At 44.7% G+C, this 18,041-nt stretch overlaps 1 protein-coding gene across 2 annotated transcripts in view; it reads right to left on the bottom strand.

The window, feature by feature from the left end:
• The window catches only part of SLC25A22 (solute carrier family 25 member 22), a 106,329-nt gene that overhangs the window by 16,729 nt on the left and 71,559 nt on the right, over positions 1-18,041 (bottom strand). For both annotated transcript variants that reach the window (XM_053247987.1, XM_053247991.1), the window contains exons 6-8: positions 13,688-13,806; positions 10,089-10,260; positions 9,319-9,473 (exon numbers count right to left, since the gene is read on the bottom strand). In XM_053247987.1, coding sequence (XP_053103962.1) covers positions 9,319-9,473; positions 10,089-10,260; positions 13,688-13,806 — 446 coding nt within the window. The remainder of the gene's footprint in view (positions 1-9,318; positions 9,474-10,088; positions 10,261-13,687; positions 13,807-18,041) is intronic.

Genomic DNA, 18,041 nt, shown 5'->3' with positions numbered 1-18,041 from the left:
ATGTGCATCTGCTAAACTTTTCATTTGTTTCTGACACTATGTTGATGATGATGATTTATTATTTATTTACAAAACACCTAAAAATTACACTACAAAAATTAAACAAGAAGTTCTGGTGAGAACTAATCTGCCTACTTTCCTTTCACTATCCATAACTGGACTAAATTGGACTAAATTTGGTTAGGCAATTCACAAATTAGCCCACTTGTGCCTCAAATGTTCATGCATCCTTTCTTGAATCGGGATGAATGACATCGTTACAAACGATGACCTTGAACCATCCTTATGTGTGCCTACAGCTGTAGAAAATTTGGTTCAAATCAGTTAGGCAAGTCAGCCCAGTTACACCTCAAACGTTCATGCATCTGCCATCTTGAATGGGGTGCAGGGGTGCCCTTCCCCCTAGACTTCCATGTGGAAGTCCAATTCCCCACACAGCCTGGGGTCCCCAAATTCTTCATTAAATCTCCCAGTTGGCTGCACCGTGCCACTGCCTGCCACCGGCCTGTTATGGATGGCCGAGTGCGATTGTGCTGAGGGTAGCAGCTAAATGCTGCGGCCAGCCCCCGATCTTCCCCACCATGAGTGTCTGGGGGCCAAGTGTGGCACAGCTGCCTGCCATCTCCTCACTCATGCTGTGTCTGCCAAGATGCTTCCTCCCGGCCACAGCATGTGTGTGCCTGGAGAAACGTGTCAGTGGCGCTGGAGGGAATAATCACCAGCGAGTAGGGAGGAAGAATGCTGCTGCTGCTGTGGGGGGTGGAGAGAAGAAATGTGGCCTTGGCGGCAGCAGCCAGCAAGAACAGAAAAGCTGCAGTTGCTGAGGCTGGGGACAGGGATGGGACTTGGAAGATTTGCTGATGAGCTGGTTCCTACCACCACTGGCACATTTCTTCCCCCTTCCCCCACTGTGCCTGCCTTCTGAAGAGTTTCTTCAGCTGTTCCATCACAGGATGCATTTAGTCAAGGCCATCTAGACACTGGCATCCAAAGGTCAGATAAACTGACGAAACAGAGGGCACCACCCCCACTGATTTCTCTTCAGATGTCTGCACATTGCTTTTCTCTTAAGAGTTACTCCTCCTGATCATCCCTTCTATTCCTAACCCCTCAATTCCTCTGCACCAACCCCCCCCCCGCTTTTACCTGCTTGCTAGAGCTCCCCTATTCCCCTTTTTGTTCAGTCTGGTGAGAGGCCATGGCAAGCAGACAGAGAAAGTGGATTGAGAGATTGAGACTGAGAAAAGACTGAGACTGAGGGAAGAATTTTTTTTTTTAACCACCCTACAACCTGTTCCTGATGAGACTTGTTCTCGATGAGACATGCTCATTTCCTCCTGATGGATGCAAGGCACGCCAGCCCTGAAGAGTAGGCCACCCATTCGGCCTGGACTGCACAGTTTGAAGATCCCCCTGATTTTCAGAGACCCCGCCCACTCTGCCACTCCTACACCACAGACTGAACCCCAAGCCAGACTGAGCACCCCAATTGCAACAATCCCTAGCTCCATGAAACTAGTTGGGTGACTCTGGGCCAGTCACTTCTCTCTCAGCCTAACCTACTTCACAGGGTTGTTGTGAAAGAGAAACTCAAGTATGTAGTGCACCTCTCTGGGCTCCTTGGAGGAAGAGTGGGATATAAATGTAATAATAATAATAATAATAATAATACCTGATCCCCTCCACAACCTACACTGAACAATAGATGTCAGCAGGAACTATTGCTTGCCAATGCTTGCCAATACAGAAGAAACCAAGAGCGGGGAGAGACAGACAGAAATAGATTATGTCTGACCAAGAACATATTTTCTTCTGCATTGTGCCTGGTTTGGGCACTCATTCTGTGTCACTGTATCTTTTGCTTCATTCTCCTTTTATTGAACTCCCTTCCCAATCTGAACACTGAAGTCATTTGCAAAATGTCTTGGTGCATATGCATTCATGTTGTACACTCAGTCCTTTGCAAAATCTATCTGTCTGCACATATTTACTTATGTTGTACTTATGGGTTTAGTCTACGTGCTAGAGTTCCTAGATGTTGGGGTTATAGGAATGCATAATTGATTGAATGTTTATTTGATGGAGGGTATATTTGAATTGTTTGTTGGGTGGTGCCACAATGATTTAAATGTATTAAAACACTTGGCCACTTAGATTGCAGGACTCCACTCTGTGTGGATCCCTGTGAGCTGGGACAGCCAAGGACAAAGGGCAACTGACAGGCCTCTGTTGCTGTGGGACCTGTGAGGTTGTAAATCCTGCCACCTTGGAAGGCAAATGCTTGGCAAACTAATTGGGCATATCAAATGCTCTCTCAGACACGTGCTTGTGTGACTACAGCAAATGTGACGGTGAGATGTACTCAAAAGAAATTGGACAAGAGAGGGTACCAGAGGAGGTGCTCCCTTCTGATCCACACTCTAGATCACAACAGCAATATTGAGGATATGTTTATCTTTAAACTATTACCCCAACTGCACAAAAGGTGCAGCAGTGGAGGACTCTGTATTGGAGCTCCTGCTTAACACAATCTGGTTTAAAAGATGAAACAGCATCTGCAGGTGAATTTCTGAAAAGTCCTATTGGGTCAGCTACTGACAGAAGCAGGGACAGCTACTGAGACTTTCCACTGCTGTCTTGTGAACATGCAATCAGGGAAAACAATCATTACTATGAGTTTGGTCTAAGTATTGTCTGTCTTAAGTTTGCTTAATTTTTATGCATATACAAATTTGCCTAGGGCATAATATGTATATGAGAGGGGGAATATGTTGGGGACCCCCCCCAACCCCAATATTAAACCCAGAGCCACCAACCCAGAATTATATGGAACTCAGGCCTGTTTCTGATTCCATTTTATTAAGAGTTCAATTAAATGCCTGAACTCAAGGTGAACTGACACCCAGGTCTCATGACTGTCTCAGCTAACTGCTCTGTGAAGGAAGAGGCAATCCAGCATTGTATTGTGAAATGGGTACTCAAAGAAGCACAAGGGCTAGGCCTGAGCTATCAATATGCTAAAATGTAACTCACTATCAGATAATGTCTGTGGAAGAGGCCAGAGGCTGAGCTCCTCTTTCCTGTTGCAAGAAGTCTATGTTAATCCTTGTCAATGATGGCTCTGCTTTGCCCAAAGGGGACACTCAATTGCTGTCTATAGAAATTCCACTCTCAGTAAATGCACACAAAGAACACACCTATAGATTTTAATTCTTATTTTACTAACACCTTTTAACACCTTCTGGGACCAGGCCCCAAATCTGGGGACAAGAGAAGATGCCCATTTGCAGCTCAGAGATGCAGATTTGCTTTGGGCAAAATAGAACTGTCCCCTCCCCAAGATAGCAGCTTACAGAAGATGGGATTAAGATTTCCCTGGACTGCCTGAATAATTAAAAGACAATATCCAGAAGGTAACAGCAAACTGTCACCTTTTTGGGGACCCAGGAAGGGTGAGGATATTCTGAATAGACTCTATGGAGATCAAAGGGAGAAGCAACTACAAAAATGGAGCAAGCCAAATAGAGAGCTGGCAATCTTGCCTAACAAGCATACTTGCACAAGAGCCATCTCAGAGTTTGCTGCCAAAGCCGCGGGGCAACAAGCAGGAACTCTGTCCATGGACAGGAACTGTCTGACTTCTGCAGTGAGAAGTCAAGACTTCCCCAGCCATGGTACTCTCATTCTCTGCCTCGCTCTGAGCAAACTGCCTGCTTTACTAGCCTGCTTGACTGCTAGAAGATTGCATCGCTCCCAAGCTGCTGTTCCCAGCTATAGCCTCTCTCCTTCAGCTGAAAGCCCCACCACTCTCAAGCCTCTGACCCTGGTAATATGCTGCTCCACAAGCCTTGGATCCCTCTTCTTTCTTCCCTACTAATCACTGCCATCCCTCTCCTAAGCCCTCCCTTCTTTCTCTGCTTCTCTCTAAATGTTTTATTAGGATTTGCTAGATTATTAGATAGCTGTAATTACTGATTGCACACACATATGTTAGGCACATTACACTACACTTTGAATTGGAAACATGTTTTTATCTTATCCTGATGAGCAACTTTTTATAATAAAGCCCATTGAACTTTCTGAGTGTGTCTCTCTCTGTCTCCGTTTGCACACCCAGATCCTACATGGTCACCATCTCCAAGAACCAATTCAGTTTGTGTATGATGTGACTTTGCCTCTTTCACTCTGAGCATATACAGAGTGTGAAACCGGGTATAGTTCACAATAGTTTCTCCTCCACCTCCCCCTGGCTTTTGCTGGAGTGGAGGCGAGGGAGGAAGAGGGGAGAGTGAAAGCCTAGAAGGACTGTCTCCATGCAAAATGTAGTACGTGCAGGTCAGTGGGAAGTTTCTTATTCAGAATTTCTTCTAACCCCGCCCCACTCCAAATGTCCTAACCTTTCCCTAAGCATATTGTAGTGTGAGCTAATTTAAGTGGCAGGATTGAATCTGTGTTTGTCACTGCTATTTAAATATTGGCAGAAACGATGATGGTAAATGCCACTGTTTTCACAAAAACGTGGGCACTGCAATATTCATGGTGCCTGTGGTATGACATAATGGTAACATACAATGATATAATGGTATGTTAGAATACACATTTCAAGGCCACAATGAAGTTTGGATAGCAGCATAACAAGGGGTTAAAAACAGAAGGGAATAAAAAGTTCTTGCTTAACCCCATCATTGATTTTTATTGTTATCTGCAATGCTTATTTAATGATCTAAAGACCATGTTGCAGGTGAACAAGCAGGATACAAATGTCTTCCAAGACATTGCTTGCTACACTTTGTTTATTCTACAGGGGCTTCCATAATGACTAAATGTGTCTATTCATGTGAGGCTTTAAAGAAGAAATTAGCCAGATTTCGCGTATGCAAGCCTGTACGTAAGTGTGTGTGTGTGATATTTTTATATTGCCCCAAACTCATGTCTCTGGGTGGTTTACAACAAAGCAAACAAACAGAAAAAGTTAAAACATTAGTTAAAATAAATAACAGAAAAATTAAAACATTAGTTAAAATAAAACAAATAAACAGAAAAAAATTAAAACATTACAACAATTTAAATTTTAAAACAACATTTTAAAACAATGTTAAAATTATTAAAACAATATTTAGTTAAAAGCCTGGATAAACAGATGCGTCTTTAAAGACTTTTAAAAAGCTATCAGAGATGGAGAGGCTCTTATTTCAGCAGGGAGCGCGTTCCAAAGCTTTGGGGCAGCAGCGGAGAAGGCCCGTCCCTGAGTGGCCACCAGACGAGCCGTTGGCAACTGCAGACGGACCTCTCCTGATGATCTCAATGGGCGGTGGGGTTCATGACAAAGCAGACATTATCTTAAATACCCAGGGCCCAAGCTGTTTAGAGCTTTATAGGTTATAACCAGCACCTTGTATTTTGCCCAGAAACTTATTGGCAGCTAGTGTAGATCTTTCAATACAGGAGTAATATGGTCTCTCCGATATGACCCAGAGACCAAGCTGGCTGCCACGTTCTATACCAATTGTAGTTTCCGGAATACACAAACGGGCAGCCCCACATAGAGCACATTGCAGTAATCTAGACTGGAGGTTACCAGCATATGTACCACTGTTCTGAGGTAGTTTATCTCAAGAAATGGACGCAGCTGGCGTATCAGCCGAAGCTGAGAAAAGGCACTTCTGGCCACTGCCTCAACCTGTGACACCAGGGAGAGGCTTGGAGCAAGAAGCATTCCCAGACTGCCTACCTATTCCTTCTGGGGAAGTGTGACCCCATCCAGAACTGGCAGATCAAACTCATCTCCCAGGTTTCAACCCCGCACAATGAGTACTTCCACCTTATCTGCATTCAATCTCAGTTTGTTATCCCTCATGCAGCCCATCACCACCTCTAGGCAGGCATTTAGGGAGGTTATGCCCTCTCCGAATGATGCTGACATGGAGAAATAGATGTGGGTGTCATGAGCATACTGATAGCACCTTGCACCAAATCTCCTGATGATTTCTCCCAGCGATTTCATGTAGATGTTAAACAACATCGGAGATAATACGGAGCCCTGAGGGACACCATACAAAAGTTGAGATTTTGAAGAATAGTCTCCAAGGGACACCATCTAGAACCTGCCCGAGAGGTAGAGTGGAACCACTACAAAGCAGTGCCTCCCACTCCCAACCCCCTCAGATGCTCCAGAAGGATACTATGGTCGATAGTATTGAAAGCCGCTGGGAGGTCCAAAAGGACCAACAGAGTCACACTTCCTCTGTAAATTCCCAATTGGACATCATCCATCAGGCTGACCAAGGCAGTCTCCACCCCATAGCCTGCCCGAAAGCCAGTTTGAAATGGGTCTAGAAAATCAGTTTCCTCCAAGACCGTCTGGATCTGGGAGGCTCCAATTACCTTACCCAGCCACGGAAGGTTGGAGACAGGCCTGTAGTTGCTCAACTCTCAGGGATCCAAGGTAGGCTTCTTTAGAAGTGGTCTAATAATTGCCTCCTTAAGTCAGGGAAGCATCCTTCTTTCTCTCATAGAAACATTTATAATCTCTACCAGGCCTTCTACAACAACCCCCCTGCCAGATAGTATAAGCTATGTCAGGTAATGGTCAAGAGAACAGGTGGTAGGCCACACTGTTCTAACCAGCTCATCCACATCTTCAGGAGTCACAAACTGGAACTGATCCAACTTACCCATACAAGAGGAGTTGCTGGACACCTCCACATCAGACACTGAAGTAATTGTGGAGACGGAGTCTAAGTTGGCCCGACTATGAGAGATTTTCCCCACAAAGAATATATATGGAGAGGATGATTAAGTTGCAAATGGAGGCCCCCAAAAGGCCTTTAGGTCCAGGCTCCAAAATTACCTAGGTACACCTCTGATGGGGTGGATGACATCATCACAAATTACACTGCTGAGGTGTCCCTACAACTGTACCAAATTTGGTCCAGACTGGTTTCCACTTGCTCCTCAAATGTTCATGCATTTGCAATCTTAAATTGAGGTGGATGACATCATCACCAACTACACCGTTGTGGTGTCCCTATGTGTCACTCACTACAATTGTACCAAATTTGGTTCAAATTGGTTAGAAGGTCCACAAGTTAGCCCACCTGCGCCTCAAATGTTTACATGTCCGCTATCTTGAATTGGGGTGGCTGACATCATCACAAACTACTCCGTTGAGGTGTCTCTATGAGTCCCTACAACTGTTCCCAATTTGGTTCATATTGGTCCAGGCATTGTGAAGTTGATAGGGATACACTCGCACACACAGAATGCTGAGCAATCTCATAAACTTACTTTTCTTAAGGAAAGTAGGCTAAAACAAGCAAATGTCCCTGTCTGCAGGTTTACAATCCAACAGACAAGATATAAAGCAGGGGAGCGGGGGGGGGGAGATGGAGAGATAAGAGGAAACCAACAAATTCTGGTACTAATATAGTTAAATGTTATAACTAGGTGGAATGGCCATCAAAAGGAGTGAAAGATTCAAATGGCAGTTGGTCTTAGCTGAACCAATGGAGTCAGCCTTGCTGTCTCACTGCTCCCCTCTGAAACAGCCAGGAGCAATGACTGCTGGTGGAAACAGATCTGGGAGATAAGGCTTCTGCTCTCCTTAAAACCTTAGCGCTGCCTCTCTGCCACATTCCACATCAGCAGCAAGCCTAACAGTGTTTGACCATATATGTCGCCTAGATCCAGGGTGTCCACACTCTACCTCTATAAACTCTAGACATGTGCAAAACCTAGTATTGATGCAAGATTCAGCACTCCAAGGATCTCGGCTTTCATTGCAGCAGCACACACTCTTCTATCATTCACAGCTGTAAAGATAGGCTTAAAACTGTGAGAGCAAGACCTAAGGAAAACTTTGTAGAACTTTTGAAGGTCAGGAGACCCTAGGGTTGCCAACTGTCCCTCATTTCAGGGATGAAATGTTGACCCCTATAGGGACATCATTTGTCCCTCATTTTGGTGGCAGGGTGAGCAGCTTCTTCTTTTGAGAAGTTTTGGGTTGAAAAGTGGTATAACTTGAATAAGTTCTAAAACAACAACAATGCTGGCACTATTGAATCGCATATAATTCAATTACATATATCTTGATTACCACTGTATATACCAGCCAGCACCCCCCCCCACATGTGTCCCTCATTCCGGCAATGAAATGTTGACAACCCTAGGAAACACTGGCTTCTGTAGTTCTTTGCAGCGCCACCTTTTTGTAGCCGCACAAGCAGCGGAAGTAGAATAAATATCACCATATGCAAATTGCTCCATTTAAATAAGTTATTTTATGAGAATTCTAGTATCTTGGTGCAGAATTTTAATTTCATTTCTGTTTACTATCAGCCTGACAAATCCTCTCTTGTCTGTCTTTGAATTATTTCTTTATGGGACAAGCTTGCCAGTCATCCATCTCTCTCTCCCCCCCTCCCCCTCACACACACACTTACTCCCCCCGCCTGCTCCACACACACCCCATCCCCTGTTCCTATATCATCTGCCTTGTTGCTTTCAATTCCTGGTATAGCCTTCCTGACAAACCATTTTCTTCTTCTCTTTTGGATCCTTCCTTAAGACCCATTTCTCCCCTCCAGGACAAACTACATGCTACATTAAATGCATGATTTGGCTCAGTGTGCTTTCTTTTTAAGACCTAAGCAGCAGTCATGGAGGTGGGGCACAGAAATCAGGACCACGGTGTTTGTGGGAAAGGGTAATTAACCCTTTCCTGCCGCCATGCCATGGTCCCAATAACAATTCTGTCCCTGAAACTGCCATTTACCCAAGAAGGGAGACTTCCACTGGCGCTCATGGAAGCTTATTTTCTGGGGCCAATAACAGCTCCAGGGGTATGTTTTGGTTGGGACCACAACACAGCACAACAGGTGAATCGCTCCTTCTCCATACACCTTGGCACTTCCCCCCAGTGCTGCTATTTTACGTTTTAAGAAGTAAGCAACAATGAAGAAGCCAGGCAACAGGATGAACTGGAGCTATAAACAGTGGCAAAAGCAGAAGACGCCAGAAGGTGAGGCCAGTGCAGGGGAAAGAAGGGCAGCATCTGAGCTGATTGACACAGGGGGTGGGGCTGACAAGGAGGTTACATCAGAGCTAGCTCTGGGGGAGGGCTGCCAAGGGAGGCGGGGCAGCACATTGCCTTCGCCTGTCGTGGTGAAAGCCAAGGATTCAATTCGGCCCTGTCCCATGACACCACATTTCATAACAAGTCCAATCCAGAAACACCCAGGCTGGAGTCCTTCCCTCTTGTTCATTTTGCCCCTGTTCTGATGAGCACCACCGCACCTCACACTGCACTGCCGCACCTACCATCACAAGGATTCACTGCAACAGCTGCTGTGCTGCCTGCCAGGCACCCAGAAAGGAATGACACATAGAAGGGAGCTTTGACATCAGGGCTCTTCTGTCCCAGCTTGTTCAGGTTTGCAAACAATGGGAAGTAAACCACGGAAAAGGGTACGTCCCTGCATAAAGAGAACCAAGACTGTGAGGAACAAGGAAAGAGCTGTTTGCTTTAGTATTTTCATAGCAGTCACTGCCGATCCTGCCCTTTGAGACTGAAGTTATCAAGGGTCCTCATTCTCTTTCCCTTCTTAAAGTCCTACCCTCTTTTGGTGCCGTGAAACTCCAGAGCAGTGCACCAAATGATACCTTGGGCTTAATCCCTTCACTGACACCTCCAGGCTAAGAACATGGAACTGCACTCTTGCCTCTCATTTTTCTGCCTTTCCTCAGCCATTTCCCCCAACTTTAAATTTAGATGGCAACTCTTCATGGCAGGGATCTGTGTGTTTTTGCTTCTGTTACTTGGCCAGACATCATGTATATCAATGGCACTGTGTTAACAACAAATATTATCGCGTGTAACACTTTCTAGTCCAAAGAGAAAGACTAATTTGTTTACTAACAACACTGGAGATGGAAGGGGACAGAAGCTTATGAAGTCCAGCACCTTGCCCCTTGCCAGATCCTCTGCTTATTAGGTCACACACAAAGTACCCCAGCATAACCCAGACTACTTGCACTTGCAGTTGGATTTTTAATTGCTCCTCTCCAGAGGGTCCAGAGAACTGCCCTACCTTAGCAAAGTCGCCCCGAGTCCCTTATAAAGTCCTGCAATGCCTTTGCTCCGAAGCAACTCCCTTGTGATTTGCATGGCTGTTGTTCGGGTCTCCACAACAGACTCTGCCGCCCCAGCACTGGTGGCTGGGTTCAACTGAGCCTGGGCTGCCATCAGTTTCTTCTGCGCCGCTGTACAAGAATCAAGAGGGCATCATTACTCACAGTCATCCATGCCAGACTGATGCTACAGCACAAATGCTGACGTTAAAGAAACAACATGTGTAATTTCTGATATCAGGTGAATTACAGGACAGCCACGAAAGCAATGCTCAAAGCTTTGCTTAAGGACAGCTATTTCTCTCTCTTTCTGATGACTCTTTCACCAGATACGGATACTGTCCAGTTCAGTTCTGGAGTTGCACTTCAGACCTGTCAAAGTTACTCAGGTGGTGGCCACATCAATAACATTGTCCAAGCACCTCGCAATAGTGCACTCCATTTCTGCCAAATATGTGGGGATGGGGCCACAGCTGAGTAATAGAGCATCTGCTTGGCATGCACAAGGCCCCAGGCTCAATCCCTGGCACCTCAGGTAGGGCTGAGGGGAAATTCCCACCTGTAACCTTGGAGCAGCAACTGCCAGTCAGAGTAGAACTATATGGAGCTAAATGGACCAATGGTCTGACACAGCAGATGGCAACTTCCTAAGTTGCTGTGATGCACATAAGGGACACAGAAAGTGCCAGTTATTTGCCACATGTGGCTATGATGAGGGGCCAAACTAGATGTGATGTTTGTTTCAAACCAGGTCTGCCCCAATCATGTATAAAGTGTGGATCTGGTTCTTCTGGTTCTTTAGGGACTTGTAGATGAGAGGAGCTGAACCATCTCTAATCTGTCTTCCCATTAGGGCTTTTCTCCTTGCTGAGCTCACTTCCAGGATCTATGCTTTGCTGAAGAGAAGAGTGCCTGGAGTTACAGAGCTCAAGAAAGTAAGCCACAGATATGGATGGGAGGCAGTGTTCCCTCTAACAGGAATTTCCAGATGTTGTTCACTACAACTCCCAGCATCCCCAGCTGCAATGGCCTTTGGCTGGGGATTATGGGAATTGTAGCCAACAAGATCTGGGAATCCCTGGAAGAAGGAACACTGGTGGGAGAGAAGGTTTACCACCTCCTAACTAAAAGTCCCTTTTGCTATGAAAATCAGACACCCCTATTCCTCTTTCTATGCGATTGGGGCAAATCTAGGTAAAATGTACACAGCTCTGCCACCATCATGCCTAGCTAGCCCTGACACTAGGGCTTATTTCGTTCACCCCCTCACAAGCCTTCATGACAAAACAAGTTGTGTGAGGAGTGTGCTGCATTTATTCCCACAATGCCCAGAGAGATTTAGTGGACAGCCATCAAGGTAAATCTGTATCTGAATCAAAAACTGCATTGAGATGTTGTGGACAGGCTTATAGCTCAGTGCTAGAGCACTTGATTTACATGGAGAAGGCCCCAGGTTCAATCTCTGGCATCTTGGATCAGGTAGCAGGTGATGGGGGCGACGGGTGTGGGGGCTGAACCTGGAGAGCTGTTGCCACTCAGAAGAGATAGAGCTGAGCTAAACAGAGTGGTCATATAATTCAGTATAAGGCAGCTCCATGCATTTATTTCAACTCTTCAGTTTATGTCTGAACTATGGCATCAAAGGGTAGTTTCCATAGAGACGGTCAGCCAAGCAGGGGAAGTGCTATTTGGACCAGAGTCTACGCAAACTGAACAGGGTATATTAAACCTAGGTATTCAGTAGGGAAGTCTCCAGCAAAGAAATGTGTTAACTGCACAAGGACAGGGGTTTTCAATCATTCCAGACTCAGGAAAGACTTTAAACTCCCTTCAATAGGAGACCAGCTTTTAATAGTTTTCCCTTTCTTCCTCTGACTTTCTGCTACTGCCCTCCTTATGCCGCCTCATCAGGACTTTTGCATCAGTTGCTGATGCACACACAAGAGCCCAGAGGCAGCCATTTGGGATTTGCTCGCTCCCCACATTGTACATGACCTCCTTTCATTTTTGCACCTCAGCTTCCTCTCTGATAATTAGTGGCAAAGAAACAAAGATAAAATGGGGGCAACAGCATCATCTAGTCTAGGTCACAACCCTAAACATATTGTTAAGCAATATGCAGAATTCTAATTAAAAACAAAACAAAACATTGTACCCTTTAAAACAGAGCAGGCAACCTTGGCTCTCTAGCTGTTGTTGAACTACAACTCCCATCATCCCTGCCACAATAAATTGTGGCTGGGATGGGGATGATGGGAGTTGTACTTCAACAACAGCTTGAGAAACAAGGTTACCTAGCCCTGCTCTAAAGCATCCCTGAGATCTAAACAATTTGTTCTCTTCTTTCCCCAAAACTATTTCTGGTGCAGTTCTCCTGTTTATCAGGAGATGGAGCCCATGTCAATCCTCTGGGTTGACGCTTTTGCCATATATCGTACATGTAAGTCTCTGTTACAACTGAGATGCTAAATTCCACATTTGTGCTACAGCAAGAACCTTTCTGCAGCCTCCTAATTTAACACATTTTCAAGGGAAGATTCAAATCACAATTGGAAACAAGTGAGGCAGAGAAAGGGCAAAGGTGGCCACAGTTCTGCAAACAAACGCACAAGGAGATATTAAGAAGCCCCAGTGATGAACTGACACTTGTTCACAAGAGTCCTGCTTGACAGGATATCCATACTGGAGCTTTAGGAAATGAACAGCTGCTGGCCCAGTTCCATCAAAGATTCAGACTGCTGCTGCTGCTGCCTTTTCCCACCCAACTCTGAAGTTTTAAGCAATTGTATGTCCCTGCAATATTGGAATGAATGCTTAATTTAGTAGATAACTGTGAAGCACTGCAACTGCTCCCCCCCCCCACTCTCTCTCTCACACACAAACACACATACTCACTTCACGCACAGTCAAGAGAAGGGGGTTCAGTTTTGTGGAATTTTCCTTGGTCAAAACTACTTTTTCCCCATTTCCTTTTTTTCTAGGGAGGCTACATAACAAGCAGTAGATAAAAGGTTTGAGTTAAAAAGTTCTGGCACACTGCCAGTCACAATGATGGGTGGGTGAAGGATAGAAGAGAGTAAATGTCACAGATGAGTGTAAGGGGCAACTCTTCCCTCTTGGATCAGTTATCTAGTTTCAATAATTCATAAGCTGAACTCAGCTATTTATACTCATGCCTCAGGAGTTGTCATTTCATTAGGATGGTGGTGGTGTTGTTTTTAAAGTGAGACCCTCCCACATCAAAAGAATGGAAAGAGGAGGAACACTCCTCTTTCATACCACAGAGTAGAGAGGCCCTATCTGCTGATACAAGTGACTGGGAAAGAGCGGCTTCTGCCAAGAGACCTGCTGAAATGGCTCAGTGTCCGTCAAACTTCTTCTCTGTTCCTAGCACTGATTTGCTTTCAACCCTGAGCCATTTTTGGAAGGGCGGTATATAAATCAAATAAATACATTAAATAAATTAAATAAATAACCCTCTCCCTTTATTTGGGGTACCAGAGGCATTTCTTTCTGCCACATGAGCACTATGAGGAGAGAAGAGAGACAGGTGAGGTACCAATTCGGCCTGCATCCTGCAGCTGGATTTTGAGCATCTCCATGGGAGTGGTGACAATCACCTGGCAGGTCCCTGCCCCACAGCCAGCCAGCATTTCCTTCAGCAGTGTCAGCTTCTTCCTGGCAGAAGAGGGGAGAGAGAAACACACACACAAAGAACATCAGCTGAATGACCCAGCTGGGCAAACTTGCCTCCAGGCAAACCAACTCGACAAGAAGCTTTGTCTCTCTCTCTTACAGATCACAGAGGGGACAAACCCTGGAGAATACTAGCCAGCAAATATGCCTGAACTTGTTATTGGTAATGATTGCAATGTAATACAAAATCTGAAAATGATCTAATGGGGAGGGGGTGACACTCACAAGAAAGTAAAACTGTGTTGAGAATCCAGAAGAGCAACACTGAACACTAAAAATCATCACAGTTCAAGGCTGGTAGGGAAAGCCTTACCAGAAGAGCTTATGAGAATGCAGATATTCTGGTCCACTACCACCCAGTGAATATCTTTGTGGCTCCTTCATTGTCCTCTCAAGAAAGCTACAAGGAAATCTAAAAAACTGTATTCCCCACGAACAAGCATATAGACAAATAAAATGCTAAAAAAAATCCAGAAGAATAGTTGTGTTCTTCTGTACCAGCAAAAAGGCAAAAAAACAAGCCTGGTGGACTCAATGTGGAAACAAAGCCAGTGGGGTGCTAGGCATTACCAAGAGAATGTAGATAATATCTCACTGCTTTCATCACCTTGTCATGATCTATCTATCTATCTAACTGTCATATTTGTATACCACCTGATATGTGCATCTCTAGGTGGTGTACACAATTTAAAACAAACCAAACGTAAAACAGAGTAAAAATAGTTAAAACTATTTTTATAAAGCTCGCATGTGCAGAGTGCATAACTAGGTCACAATGCTCTGTGCTTCTGTCATGGACAATGGGCTGGCCCATATTTTCCAATCCCCCCAAGTGAATAGAACCATTTCAGCTATAGGCTAAAGGCATGAACTTTGGGGGGAATTGTGGGAAATAGATGTGTCAAGAAAACTGCTTGCTTAGAGGTATAAAAGGTAAAGTGTGCCGTTGAGTCGGTGTCGACTCCTGGTGACCACATAGCCCTGTGGCTTTTCTTTGGGAGAATACAGGAGGGGTTTACCATTGCCATCTCCCACACAGTACGAAATGATGCTGCCTTTCAGCATCTTCCTATAAAACTGCTGCCCGATATAGGAGTTTCCCATATTCTGGGAAACACACCTGCGGGGATTCAAACTGGCAACCTCTGGCTTGGTAGTCAAGTAATTTCCCTGCTGCGCCATTAGAGACATGGCTGTAAATACCTCTGTGGTTGCCTAATTGCTTCCAAGCCATCTGGCTGGTTTCTCTTCTTTGATATGTTTATTGCTCTTAGATGTGTATCAGAACAGCCTAGCCAAAGCTCTGTCCTTCTGGAATTCACACCCTCCGTTCCTCCCCTGGTCGGCATTAATTGCAAAAAAAGACCACTCTGAATGGTCATACCAGAGACTTTTTCTTCTCAAGGACCATGTTTTTTGTTGCATGCTGGAGTTAGAAGGAGGAAGGCACCTGCAGTGTGTCGTATACATCATAGAAGGGGTCCCAAAAGGGGGAGTGCTAGAAAAGTAGACCAGTAGAGTGGGAGAACCCCCAAATGAAGCAAGGGGGAAGCTCAGCCTCCTCACTTTGTCAAGCTGTGGGCTCCAGAGCCCCCCACCTTTTGGAAGCTGCGTACCCAAAGCATTGACAGCCCAGTGCCCTTGGTATGATATGTGAAACGATTTTAATCTGTCCTCATCTCACTTCCCCCCACAACCTGCCTTTTAAATTCCCCCCCTCCTGGTTCTGGGTAGTTGGACTGCGAGCTGGCTAATCATCATCATCATCATCACTTTTTATTATACACTTTTCTCTATTTCTTCTAAATAAATGCATAAAGGTATTTGGTGTGTGTTTCTTGCATTTCTCTCCACAATAGCCATCACAAATATGGAACCCATGTGAGTCTGTGCCAGACTCCCAGTGCTTATGCAGAGCATGGGCAGACTGCCCTAAGAGGCCTGGAGCACAACACTTCTCTCTATTAATTCTGCAGCATTATGCCAGCTGGGGAGATTCCACTTCTTCTGAAATGCCACATATAGGCGACAGACATACTATATTCTGTAGGATTTTGATTCCCAGAATGTCCCAACCCAATGGACCAAACAAAATAGAATCTGGCACCATGTTCAGGATAAATTTGCTGCAATTAAGAAAAAAGGTTCACCCAACCTCAGATAATCAATAAATCAGTCATTTCTGCTGGGAATATACAAACAACGAGTCAAAACAATGCTCCAGATAGACCACTACAATCAACCTTAGTAAGAAGCAGAAGAAGTAAACTCTTCAGAGTCTCTCAACTACAGTTTGTGCCCCCTCCCAGTCCCACTACTTGAGATCTTAAGCCAACACTGAGGAACTGAACCTGTGCTCCATAACATACAAGCAAAATTCAATGTGTTAGCTCAGGATTCAGATGCCTACTAGCAGAACCACCACTCCAGCTCCTTCAGCTGACCCCTCTAGTTTCCTCACAGAGTTGGCTTGAAGATTATCTGTGCCAGTGCGCCACAGGCAATGAAGGTTTGGTGTTTTTTTCTTGTTTTTTTTTAAAGAATGCTAATTTTCTAGAGGTTAAATTTGAGTGCAGGTTATACCAGTGTGTGGGCGTATATGCACAGAAATATGCACAGAAATCTATCATTAGTATATATTAATTTATGATATTTAATGAGAATTTGCATGGTTTGGCTCTCCTGGTTGCAAATTTTCAATTGGCAGAATTCCCAGATTCCTCTTTTACTCTCATGGTTTGTTCTTCAAGATAGAGGCAACACTGACAGGTCAAACTGTATGAAGTCAACAGGCTTTGGAGCACACTCCTACTACTGTGAAACTTTGTGGACTGGGCATAAGACATAAAGAATTTAGATTCAAGCATGCAATTTTATCAAAAGCCAGATCTTGCCAAACACACATATGCAGCCCAAGAGTCAAGTGTCTCACATTTCTGTTCACCTAGCAAAACAATACCGCTTACACAAAGCAAGAAAGTGTGTGTGTAGAAAGTGATCCACTTCCTTTCTAATTTTGATTGCGTCAGCAATCAAAGGAACAACTCGTGCAATAATGCTCAGTGACCAGGAAGAGGAAAAGCTAAAAATCAGCAGGTTTCCAATTCCACAAGGGAACAACAAACAAGGCTGTCAAGATTAAAAAGAGGGGGAAAGCAAGGTTATGTAGTACTGTGGAGAGGAGCAAATATTAATGAAGATAAAGATCCTTTGGAAAAAATGAGCAGAAATGCAGCCAGACAGCTGAAAAATAGTGTTAGAGAGCAATGCATTTATTTTTATTGGTAATGTCCACAGTGTATAAACAAGACTATTCATGGGGGGAATGTTGGAATTTGTTTAGGTTTTAAAGTGGTGTACTGACAAGAAAGACTGAAGAAGTCACAGCTAGGCAATGTAATGAAACTAGATTAGGTTACTTCATTTGTTTACAATGTTACCCTTCCCTGGATAGTGGAATCACTGACCTCCCAAAGTTTGGTGGGTGGTGGGGGATGGATAATATTTGTAATATTCTGCAACTCTCTACTGCTCATATTCCTCAACCTGAATGAGGTCAAATGCCCTGTGGTGTTTCCTGGTCCCCATAATCTGGCAGTGTATACTCCAACAGCATTGCATTCAATTTTACGCCACAGTGCATTGAAAGTGAAACCTAAACTAACCAGCACCTGTTCTGCAGTGTTATTTTTTCATGCATACCAAAATATCAATATTAGGACACCATTTTTTCTGTTCCTGAAGTGTCAAAGGCCAATACCTAACAAAAAGCCAGTTTCCTCCACTTTGCAGCTGGTGTCATGCTCAAGGCAACCTCCTGCCGCCAAATTTCCTAATTCTATGACTTACTTTGGGCCACATTCAACTCCCACACCAGATTAGTAAAGTACACCCAGCTACAATTGAACAAGGAGAGACACATGCCCCTAAGAAGGAGCCCTGCCAATTGGGTGACAGTTCACTTGACCCCTCCCACCGCTCTGAAGAATGGCTGTGGGCGGGGGAGGGGAGGCGGCCCATTTTTTTCCTCCCGGGGCCCACTCCAACCTTGCTATGCTGGCCTGAGTTCAGCTTTGGATAATAAAGCTCTATAAGAAAGCATTTGGTTTTCTAGGCAGGCCAGATAGTGCTGTGGACGGTAGTCACATTTTGCCCTCAAAGCCACAGTGTCTCAAAGTGAAACAATCTACTCTGCCTTGTGGAAGCAAATGGAAAAT

Source organism: Hemicordylus capensis, chromosome 1, assembly GCF_027244095.1.
Source record: "Hemicordylus capensis ecotype Gifberg chromosome 1, rHemCap1.1.pri, whole genome shotgun sequence".
Lineage (NCBI taxonomy): Eukaryota > Metazoa > Chordata > Lepidosauria > Squamata > Cordylidae > Hemicordylus > Hemicordylus capensis.
The sequence above is the reverse complement of the archived record's forward strand: the minus strand, read 5'-3'. Positions and strand labels throughout refer to the sequence as shown.